Source organism: Malania oleifera, chromosome 2 (genome assembly GCF_029873635.1).
Source record: "Malania oleifera isolate guangnan ecotype guangnan chromosome 2, ASM2987363v1, whole genome shotgun sequence".
In the NCBI taxonomy this organism is placed as follows: Eukaryota; Viridiplantae; Streptophyta; class Magnoliopsida; order Santalales; family Ximeniaceae; genus Malania; species Malania oleifera.
Window position 1 is genome coordinate 116457475 of NC_080418.1, and position 12201 is coordinate 116469675.

The 12201-nt window shown below is 40.7% G+C and overlaps 1 protein-coding gene across 1 annotated transcript; it reads left to right on the plus strand.

The window, feature by feature from the left end:
- Positions 1-11570: 11570 nt before the first annotated feature.
- LOC131148324 (uncharacterized) lies at positions 11571-11942 on the plus strand. The gene has a single exon (XM_058098039.1). It carries the CDS (start codon positions 11571-11573, stop codon positions 11940-11942), a length of 372 nt encoding a protein of 123 aa, XP_057954022.1.
- Positions 11943-12201: the final 259 nt, after the last annotated feature.

Below are 12201 nucleotides of genomic sequence, written 5' to 3' on the forward strand. Positions count from 1 at the left end.
CTAGATTCATACATACAATCAAATACATAGACACAACTTAAGAGCGAACTAACGATCATCACAGCGCAGTCCCATCATACACATACACATAGACACAACTCAAGAGTGATTTGGCGATCACCACAGCGCAGTCCCATCTTACACATACACATACATACCCTCACTTATGGCGGAGGAATACCATAATTACAAATACAACAGTCTCAGGAGTTCACAATACTCACACTCCCGATGACTAACCACCTATCCCAACCCACAGTAGGATCATGTACAAGTGCTCAAAATAACTGTGGATACTTTCGACGTATTTCCGTTTCCAGTTCCTAAGAAGTTTCCTCAACCTTGTGGTTTCGCCACAATACCTTCACTAACGATATCTCTCTGGTACGAAGCTTCTGAACTTTACGGTCCAGAACCTGAACAGGTATCTCCTCATACGCTAAAGTATCCCCAATTTCCAACTCAAGATAACTAACCACATGTGAAGGATCCAACACGTACCTCCTCAACATGGAGACGTGAAACAAATTATGGCCCTCGAAAGTGCTGGAGGTAATGCAACTCTGTAGGCTACCAGACCCACTCGCTCAAGCACCTCAAATGGTCCGATATACCTCAGGCTTAGCTTGCCCTTCCTGCCAAATCTCATCACTCCTTTCATCGGAGAAATACGCAGAAATACCTTACCTCCCACTTCAAACTCTAACTCGACGTGGCGAACATCTGTATAACTCTTCTGCCGACTCTGAGCTGATTTAATCCTCTCCCGGATCAAACCCATCTTCTCATACGCCTGCTGCACAAGTTCAGGTCCTAACACCTAACGTTCACCAACCTCATCCCAATACAAAGGAGATCAACACCTCTGACCATACAAAACCTCGAATGGTGTCATCCCAATACTAGATTGGAAGCTGTTGTTATAAGCAAACTCCACAAGTGGCATAAACTGTATCCAGCTACCACCGAAGTCTAACACACAAGCTCGTAACATATCTTCCAATATCTGTATCGTCCTCTCCGACTGTCCATCAGTCTGGGGGTGGAACGCTATACTGAAAGTAAGTTTCGTCCCCAATGCCTCCTGCAAGCTCATCCAAAATCAGGAAGTAAACCTCGAGTCCCGATCTGATACTATAGACACCGGTATCCCGTGCATTCTCACAATCTCATGCATATACAAATCTGCTAGCCTACTCAAAGGATATCTAACTTTCATCAATATGAAATGAGCAGATTTCGTCAATCTATCCACGATCACCCAAATAGCATTCTGCCCGTGAAGTGCTGGTGGCAAACTGGTCACAAAATCCATAAAATATGCTCCCATTTCCACACCGGAATAGGCAAAGGCTGCAATGGCTTTGCCAGCCTCTGATGTTCAGCTTTCACCTACTGACACGTCAGACACTGCTCCAAGAACTGAGTAATCTGCCTCTTCATACTAGACCACCAGAAGGTCTCGCACAAGTCCCGATACATCTTTGTACTACCAGGATGTACCATATACATAGAACGATGCGCCTCCTCTAGAATCGTCCTTCTGATCTCATCATCATTCGGAACACACAGTCTGGTCCCAAACCTCAACACACCTCCTTTAGAGATGTTAAACTCTGTAGCCAATCCCTGCTGTACCTTTTCCATAGCCTCTGCCAACTCTGCATCACTAGCCTGCGCGGATTTTATACGCTCAAATAGGGTCGGCTGGACCACCAAACTAGCAAAATAAGCCTTATGATCACCAATCACCAACTCCATACCTGAGCTCTCCAAATCCCGACTGATGTGACACTAAGTTACAACCGCAGATACAGCTATTGGCCCTGACTTCCGACTCAACGCATCAGCCACCACATTTGCCTTCCCCGGGTGATAACTGATTGTGCAATCATAGTCCTTGATTAACTCTAGCCACCACCTCTGCCTCATATTCAACTCCTTCTACGTGAAGAAATACCCGAGGCTCTTATGGTCAGTGAAGATCTCACACTGCACCCCGTACAAATAGTGTCGCCAGATCTTTAATGCATACATAATAGTAGCCAACTCCAGATTATGCGTAAGGTAATTCTTCTCATACTCCTTCAGTTGCTGTGAAGCATACGCCACAACCTTACCCTGCTGCATAAGCACACATCCTAAGCCCTTCAGAGACATATCGCTATAAATCACAAATCCACCATCCCCCGAAGGAATGGTCAACACTGGAGCAGTAACCAGCCGGTGCTTCAACTCCTCAAAGCACTGCTCGCAATCATTGGTCCACTCAAACTGGACTCCCTTCCTGGTCAATTGAGTCAGAGGTCCAGACAGTTTAGAGAAACCCTCTACGAACCGACACTAGTATCCCACCAGTCCTAGAAAACTCTGAACCTCCTGCACATTCTTCGACCTTACCCAGTCGACCACAGCTTCAATCTTACTAGGATCAACTGATATTCCATCCCCAGTAACCACATGGCCTAAGAACGCAATCTGACTTAACCAGAATTCACATTTCTTCAACTTAGAATACAACTTCTTCTCTCGAAGAATCTGTAACACTAACCTCAAATGTTCCACGTGTTCTTCCGTACTCCTCGAGTATACTAGAATGTCATCAATGAATACTACCACGAACCGATCTAGGTACTCATGGAAAACCCTGTTCATCAGATCCATGAACACCGCCGAAACATTCGTCAACCCAAAAGGCATGACTAAAAACTCGTAGTGGCCATATCTGGTTCGGAAAGCCGTCTTCGCTACATCCTCTGCTCTAACCCTCACCTGATGATATCCTGACCGCAAATTGATCTTCGAAAAGACCTGCGTCCCCTGCAACTGGTCAAAGAGATCATTTATACGAGGTAAAGGATAACGATTCTTCACAGTTACCTTGTTAATCTCACGGTTATCAATGCACATTCACATCGACTCGTCCTTTTTCTTCACAAACAGTACTGGAGCTCCCCAGGGCGAAACACTAGGTCGAATGAATCCCCTGTCCAGTAATTCCTACAACTGCTCCTTTAACTCCTGAAGTTCTACTGAAGTCATGCAGTACGGAGCTTTAGAGATCGGCGCCTTACCAGGCAGCAACTCTATCGCAAACTCCACCTCACGATCTAGAGGTAAACCGGGTAAATCATCTGGGAACACATCCAAGAATTCACTGACTACCCGAATATCCTCGAGTCTCAACTTATCCCACGGTGGTTCCTCCACACAAGCTAAGTACCCCTGACATTCATCCAAGAGTAGCGTCCTCACCTGTAGTGCCGACAGAACCTGTGGCACTAAACGTACACACGATCCCACGAACTCGTACTCCTGCTCCCCAGGAGGTCTGAAAAACTACCACCTTTCTACAACAGTCGATCACGGCATAACTGGAGAACAACCAGTCCATCCCCAGAATGACGTCAAACCCTGACATGTTGTATACCACAAGATTCACCGGTAATAGCTTTCCTTGAATTTCCACTGGGCAGTCTATCAACATCTTTCTACAGAAAAATACACTCCCATATGGTGTAGTAACAGCTAATACCTCATTCATGTCTCAGGTCTCAATCCCACACCATCCCACAAAATTTACAGATACAAAAGAATGGGTTGCACTCGAATCAAACAGAACAGAAGCTTTATTCGAAAGCAATAATAAGGTACCTGTCACCACGTTACCTGCATGCTTAGCGTCCGCTAGAGTAAGAGAGTATACTCTGGTCAGAGCTGTATTCGTCTGAGCGGTTCCCCAAGGTATCTGATTACTCTCTCGGTCCTCACTAACTACAGGCACGTCTCACCTCGGTGCTTGACAATCGCGAGACATATGGCCTGGCTGGCCACAGTTGTAGCAACTACCCCCAAATGACCGACATTCTCCCTCGTGCCACTTGTGACATCTAGTACAACGACCACCGGTCTTGCTCATTTGAGAGTCCTGGCGCTCGGTATTCTAGTGGTAACCCAAGACCTTGCTCTTCTTCTTCCACGATCCTTGACGAGATCCTGTCTAAGAACCAGAAGGTACCGTCCTCTTCCTCGATTCTTGATCCACCTCATCCTCTCAGATACCAGTCTCGATCATCGTGGCTTTATCCACCAAAACCGAGAACTTGCGGATCTGAAGCATACCCACTAGTCTGCGAATATCCTTCCTCAAACCCTTCTCGAACCTCCGAGTCTTCTCATACTCGCTCGAGATCATACATGGTGCAAAGCGGGACAGCTCTATGTATCGAGCCACATAACCCTGCACTATCAAACTCCCTTGAGTCAGCGTAGAAAACTCATATACAAGAGCAGAACATGACTCTAACAAAACATTCAAACTGGGTGCCCAAATACAACTCAAAATGGTAACCCAACAAAACTATAGTCCTGGCACTTACCCAAGCGCTAACGCAGTACACCGGCTACTACGCTCCCTACACCAGGACGCTAGTTCCGGTTACCTGAAGGACCTGTAAAAATGTACGTACAGTAGGGGTGAGACACCTCTCAGTAAGGAAGAACACATGTTATATTGGTGTGTGACATTTGAGTGTTATCATGATACAACATACACACAGTTAAATGTATTCCAGTACTAATTTACATAGTGCATACATGCACACATACGGCGACCATACGCTGCCCCATCACAATACATACACATGATCAGTAATCCTCAGTGTCATCACACTCTTCGGCCCGAAGTCGGCTCGTGACATACGGCATTGGCCCTTAGCCAACCCGCGAACACAGCGTCACCGGCATATGGCTAGTCCCTGACTCCCATGGCATCGTACCAGTGCTAAACTGGTGGATCCACACCCTTCAGCCTGATCTACCGGAATAGGCTCACACCCTCGGATATAGAGCCAGACACTCTCAGTACCTTGGACATTTTCGGAACCGCGTTCCTACTAGCATTTCAACATATCACACACACATACATGCTCATATAACCAAACAAACGACACTCATTTGGTAATATAAATCATGGTTTTCCAAACAAATACAGTTTAAACAAAGTCAAGACACGGTCATCCCAATATCACAGTATAAATCACACATATACTCGGTTTTCAACAAGACCCGGGATTCACCCCGTCGCCCCCTTTTTCCCAAGACCATAATAATGAAAAACCCATAGTTTTCCCCATTAGATCCCCCCAAATGAGTAGCCAAAACACACACAGGACCGTGGACCACAGTTCCACAGAATTCAATTTCAAAAATAACCAATATAAACATAGTTCCCCTTACCTTAACCCTAAGCAAATCCCGAACTCCAAGGTCCCTAAGCAGCGAACCGAGTTCCAAAACCTACAAATCACAGTACAGAATATGTTCACAAGACAGTTACCTAAAAATTTACCGGATCAGAATTGAAAACCGAGCCTTACCTCGATTTTACGCTGAAACCCAAAAATCTCTGAAACGAGATTCCGATCCGTAAAAGTTGTAAAGAATCCTTCTACGATCCTCGTGGTAGCTTCCGTTTTTCGATTCCATCAACAATCGGTGAAGAATTCTAAAGAGAAGGAGTAGGGAGAGGTTTAGAGGGAGAGAGAGAGAGAGAGATAAAAATCTAAGTTTGCTTAGCTTGGAAGAAATGAGAATTTCCTTTATAGCCCTTTGACCCGGGTAATTTCCAATTTTGCCCCTTTCTTAATATTTAAACCCATTTTTCATATTTCAGGTTCTTACAATAGGAAAGGATTAAAGTTGCTCGGATGGAGGATCTAGAATTAGCAGAGGTAATGGTCAGAGTACAGAGTGGTCAGTGAGAGGAATTTTGCATTACAGATGACAGAGCTTTGCGGTTCCGTTCTAGATTATGTGTTCCTGCTGATGTTGATATCAGGAAGACCATGCTAGAGGAGGCTCATAGATCTTTGTACATAGTTCATCCCGACAGTACGAAAATGTATAGGGATCCGCGAGGGTCTTATTGGTGGAGTGGTATAAAAAAGGAGATTGCCGAGTATGTAGCACAGTGTTTGATGTGTCAGTAGGTAAAAGCTGAGCACCAAAGGCTAGCAAGCTAGTTGCAGCCACTTTTTATCTCAGAGTGGAAATGAGATCACATATTTATGGTGTAACGACCCCGACCCGCCACGTAGGCCCGGAGTGCTACTTTAGTGACGTCAATGTACCTGATACCTTATTCATCAAATATAAAACACACATATGCAGTAGAAATAAAATATAAAATCCTCAAATTACATTACCAGAGTTCTAACTATCTTTATACATAAACATATCCATTTTCACATAATTACATCCTATAAAACTAAAAAAAAAAAAAAAAAAAAATTTCTATCTACACACTATCTACATAAAATTTACACCACTATCCCGGCTCCTCTAGCCTGTTAGACCCGATCTCTAGGATTCCCTAAAAATACAGTTTTTAAAGTAGGGGTGAGACATAGCTCAGTAAGGGAAAGACTAAGTTAATATCGATGTGTGGCCAATATGCATTTAGTGTACAGAAAATGATCAGTTCACTAAGTAGATAAACACATTTATGAAAACATTCTTATTTTACACACACACACACACACACACATAATTAGTCGAGGGTAAGGAAGATTACCCGCCCATACAAGTAGTTTCCCTTTGCTCTAATACCATTACTGCTATTAGGGCACTCACCTTTCTCAGCAAGCCCTCGAAATTATCTTATTAATTATTTGTATTCTCATAAATTAACAGATATGCATATAAGACACTCCCTGTGACAAACACATGCCATTTACTTTCCCTATGGCATGGGTTGTGTGGCCCGAAGGCTGGACTAAGCCTGGGTGATAAGCCCAAACAAAGTCAAAAACAACATCCTTTTCAAACACATCTGCAAGCATCCACAGTAAAGCTACAGGTCCGACGCCCTTACTTCAACCTCACGCAGGCAGTCGGCTGGACCCCCTACACTTCTATGCAGACAGTGTGGGTGCACATGGTCTAACTAGCAATGGTACCGTGCTCACAATACATAGGTCCCCAGGGTTCCTAAAGCATATCATGCCATTTAGATAATAGAAAACACCATTTAAAACATTAATTCACATATATTTCCTATTATTCAAAAAACCTAGCCCCCGGCCACAAAATACAACCCGGCATATAGCCATCAATTAAAACTTGGCCCTTAATCATCAAATAATAATCCTGACCCTTGGTCAATCAAACAATACTCAACCACTGACCGTTAATTCAAACACCTGCATTTCATAAACAGTTCTAGTATTTTCACAAGCATTTCCAGTATTTCTCAAATAGTTTAGTATTTCAAAATCTCAAATCCATATATACAATAATCCATACCAATTAAATCATCCGCCACACGATTTTTCACATTTTAACATATCCATATAAACAAACAAGCTTTCCACCGTTCATTTTATTCAAAAATACCATACCATATATCCTAGGTTTGTAAAATCCATTTCGAACGGTTGGTTTTCAAAATAGCCTTTAAATTCCCAAATGAATGAATAAATAAATAAATAAATAAATATATTTATATAAAGATAACAATTAAATTGATTCAAATTTCATAAAATTACTGACTTAACTTAATCCCCTTACTTGATTCCTGAAAAAGCCCGCTAACACCCTGGCCTACGCCCCACGACATTCAAAATCCCTGAAACCCTAAAATTCAAACTTTACCACATTATTCATCACAATCCCTAGAATAACTTTCCCTATAATTCCTCTAGCCTCTGAATACCCTAAATAGCCTAATAAAGTCTAAATTATTAAACTTACCCCCGATTTAGGATTGGTACCCCAGAGCTCCAATTCGAAAACCCGCTCCAATTAGATTGTAGAGAATCTTCCCATGAGTCTCTTGGAAATTTCTGTTCGTTAATACTATAGTTTAAGAGAAATTGAGGTAAGCTTGAGAATTGACCTTACCCCAAGAGATATGCCTACGCCGTTCCCACGACAAATCCGCTATATTAGAAGTATCGGTGGCGGCGAGTAGAGCCCAATGGTATTTTCAGATTTCTAATCAGCCAAATATCGGATACGAAATTGAGGAGAGTGGGAAAGAGGGGACGGAGAGACGAAGGGAGCTGTGTGCCTCTTCTTTCTGCAATCTTGAGATTTCAATCTTAGGATTGTTTGCCTTATACATATCCTATATATTATTATAATATTATATTATTGTTATTATATTATATTATTTAATTAATAATAATTATTTAATTATTTTTTAAAATTTTTTTATTTTTTTATTTTAAATTTTATTTTAAATTCAAATTTTATTTTTATTTAATTTTAATTTTAATTTTAATTTTTTTTTAATGATCACTACATATGAATTTTGTATCAGGGCTGTCGTCAATATTGCATGGCCAAAATGCAATCTGGGTGATTGTAGATCGTTTGACTAAGACTGACCATTTCCTTCCTATCAAGATCAGTTAGTCCATGAACCAACTAGCAGAGATTTATATTCAAGAGATAGTTCGTTCTCACGGTGTGCCAGTGTCTATAGTGTCAAATCGAGACTCACGTTTCACGTCACGTTTTTAGAGGAGCTTGCAGGAGGCTCTAGGGTCTCAGTTATCTTTCAGCATGACATTCCATCCTTAGTCAGATGGGTAGGCTGAGAGGACAATACAGATATTAGAAAATATGCTTCGAGCATGCATGCTGGACATTGAAGGTAGTTGGACCCAGTTTATGTCGCTGGTGGAGTTTGCGTACAATAATAGTTATCAGGCCAGCATTGATATGATACCGTTTGAGGCACTTTACGGTAGGAGATGTCGATCTCCTTTATATTTGGACGAGGAGTTATGGGACCAGAGTTAGTGCAACAAGCGTATGATAAGGTTCAGTTCATCAGAGATAGAATCAGTGCAACTTAGAGCTGACAGAAGAGTTACGCCAATAATCGTCGTAGGAAATTGGAATTTGAGATTGGTGATCATGTGTTGTTGAAAATAGTTCCGTTAAAAGGGGTTATAAGATTTGGGAAGAAAGGTAAACTTAACCCTAGGTTCATTGGCCCATTCGAGATACTAGAAAAAGTGGGGTCGGTTGCCTAAAGGTTAGCTTTTCTCTTTTTAGGTCCAAACTTTGTGTGTGTCCTCATCCCATGCTCCGCTTGTAGGGGTGTGTTGAGGATAACTGGAAATCCTCCTCCTCGAAGTTATCACTGGATTCTCAACATCCTCTATAATTGCCATAGTTGACCCTTGATTGTAAGAGATTTCATTTGCTGATTTTGTATAATTGATTTGTTGATTTTGTGTAATTGATTCATTTCATTTATTCATTTATTTTTTAACTTATACATCTATCGTAACCAATATATATAAATGGAAACGTCTCCTTCGAGAGGTGTGGTGGTTTTGCAGAGCACTCTCACCAATATCTTCCATGATGTAGTTCTTGTTCAAAATTTCTCATATTTCCTTAGTAGTGTCATAATTACAGTAAACATCATAGAACTCATTTGCTAAAGTATTGAAAATGTAGTTCTTGTACCTTTTGTTATCTTTCACATATTTTAGCATGATGTGGTAATTATTTCCTTCTCGTTGAGATCGAGGAGTTTCTAGAACATAAACCATTGATAGTGTTTTCAAGGTAAAATAAATTATTACTTTCTAATGCTTGTAATTGGTCTAATCAAAAGATTCCATGCAGGTGACATTAGTTAGTAGTTTCTTTAGGGTAGGATTAAAGATAACCATTTCAATTTTAAGATTGTAAGAAAATTAAGGTGTAATATGATAATAACTAAACTAAACTAGTGGAAAAAAATGTTGTAGAGAAGTTGAGGTGTGGTAGGACCACTGTCCTAAAAAAATCAATTTTGTGCATATATAGAAACTCTCTTGATGCAAATCGTCACTACTCACGGTCTTTAAAATTACTCAGCGAGGCCTGAATTTGTGCGCGCTCACAAACTCCAAAACTTTATGAGTTATAGTGTACAGTTACCCAATACAGAGGAAGGAAAAAAGAAACAAAGATAAAATGATAGAGAATAGTAAGATATCTACTAGAAACTACTAATAGATGGTCAAGAGAATGCGCATGTTAGATCAAAAGAGAAAAGAGATAATTTTTGGAAAAGGCTAGAGGTAACTATTTATAGGCAGCATAGAAAATTAACTTCCAACTCTGATTATTAGAGCAAAATAATGATATTTGACCGTTCAAATACCACTATTAATATCTAACTATTATAGAAAATTAAAAAATAAAACTATTAAAATATTATAAAAAACGTTACAACCATTAATCGAAAAATAAATTAAAAAATTATAAGAATGTGAAACATCTCCAACACTTTCTTGCAAATATTTCAAACAAAAGCTTGAAACCATCTGTGCGATATAGAGTGAAGAACTTGCCCCCTTTCTCTCTCCTCCCTCTAGTGGGGCATACCAACATGACCACGTGGTAATTACATGAAAGAGAAAGGGCACTTTGGTCACTTTTGGGTTAAATTAATCCCTGCAACAACCCTAGAGGTAGATTTGGAAAAATGGATAAAAATATGTAAATCCGACCTGTTTAAACAAATTATAATCAACTGCTTGTTAAATGAGTAAAATATAGTTTTCCATTTTCATATCCGCTTCCTTAGTAGGCCGAGTCGGGTTTATCCAGAGGATATCCGCCAACCTGCCTATTTTTTATTTTTTATTTTTATTTTTTTTTAATTTTTTTTTAAAAACAATGATATTTTTATTTAAATAACTGAACCGTAAACACTACGTGCTTTAAAGATGATACAAGCAGAGATATTTAAACACGATTACACGATATAGGTAATAATAAATAAGATATCATAAATCTCATGATTTGAGATAAAATCTGCATGGTTGACATATAAGCTCATTTTGAATCAATAGGCTCTGATTTGTTAGCATATATGATCATTAGACAATTGACTTTAGATCATTGATGCTCTTTAGTTTTTATTGTAATGATTTACCTCATATCATCATCATTTGAATCTATAGCGGATAAATATAACTGTCAACGGATTGATGATCGATTAGTTTTTAATGCTTACAGTTTTATTTACATGAATCAGGAGTTGTTAATTAGTATAAATGATTGATATAGTTAGTAGAAAAGTTAATACACAAACTAATCGCATGTTGTCATATACAACTTAAATTATTATGATACAAAATATATTATTAATAAAATTATATTTAAAAATAATTGATTATTCATCCAGAATTATTCTATCGGAAACTATCCAATTTGCCACTAAATAAGTCGGATATAAATTATGATATCTTTACCCTATAATTCGCCCGTTACGGATCATCCCATCTACTGGGGGTAAAACAGCCAATGCAAAGTAAGAAATAAAGTTGGGAAGGACAGCCTCACTTATTGCCTTATTTGGCTTCACGTGCCGCTGTCCAATTCCTAACCCTAGTAACTCCCCTTCCCCACTCTTAGTACAACCTCCGTCTCTCACTCACTCACTCTGTCTCTCTCTCTTTCTCCCTCACACACAGCACACACGCAGTAACGCTGTACCAGTACCAGGGGCATTAGCAGTACGAATAGCAGCCATTTACAGAAGGTAACAGAGAATTATGTGGTGTTATGTGGGGAAGGCGACCAAGATCTTCATCTTCCTCCTCACGGCGTTCGTCGTCATCGGCCTCGTCTTGGGATTCGGGCTAATCCGCCACTCCATCCGGAAGGCCCACAACTGCTCCGGCGATTCCTGCCCCCAGACCACCACCACCAGTCCCACTCCCAATCCCATTCCCATTCCTAGCCAGTACCCACCTCCCAATCCAAATCCGGCGCCCAACCAGTACCCACCTCCATACCCAAATTCTAACCGCTACCCACCTCCCATCAACAACCTCAACCCACCGCCTCCGGCGCCCACCACGGCGGCGCCGCCCTCCTACAGCCCGCCGAGCCCGCCGTTCACTCCGGCTCCAAGTGCGCACTGAGTCGCGACTCGCTTTCAGATTTAGAAAAGTACGAGAAATTCAGCAGCGAAAAGGACCAATTTTTCTGTGTTTTTACCCTCTTAATTTCTCAATTTTACTTCAGATTTTTGTACAGGGGATGGTTTTTTTTTGAAATTTTTTTATTTGATTGATTCTGTCTTTTTTTTTTTTCTAAATCTTATTTTTCATTCTCGATCTTTCCTGTGGGATTTTGCTTTGCTGGTTGAGATTATCTCAGAGCTCGAGAATCCTCGAAATT

Bases quoted from the DNA above. Each gene is read 5' to 3' on its own strand.
- LOC131148324 (XM_058098039.1), top strand. From the start codon at position 11,571: ATGTGGTGTTATGTGGGGAAGGCGACCAAGATCTTCATCTTCCTCCTC.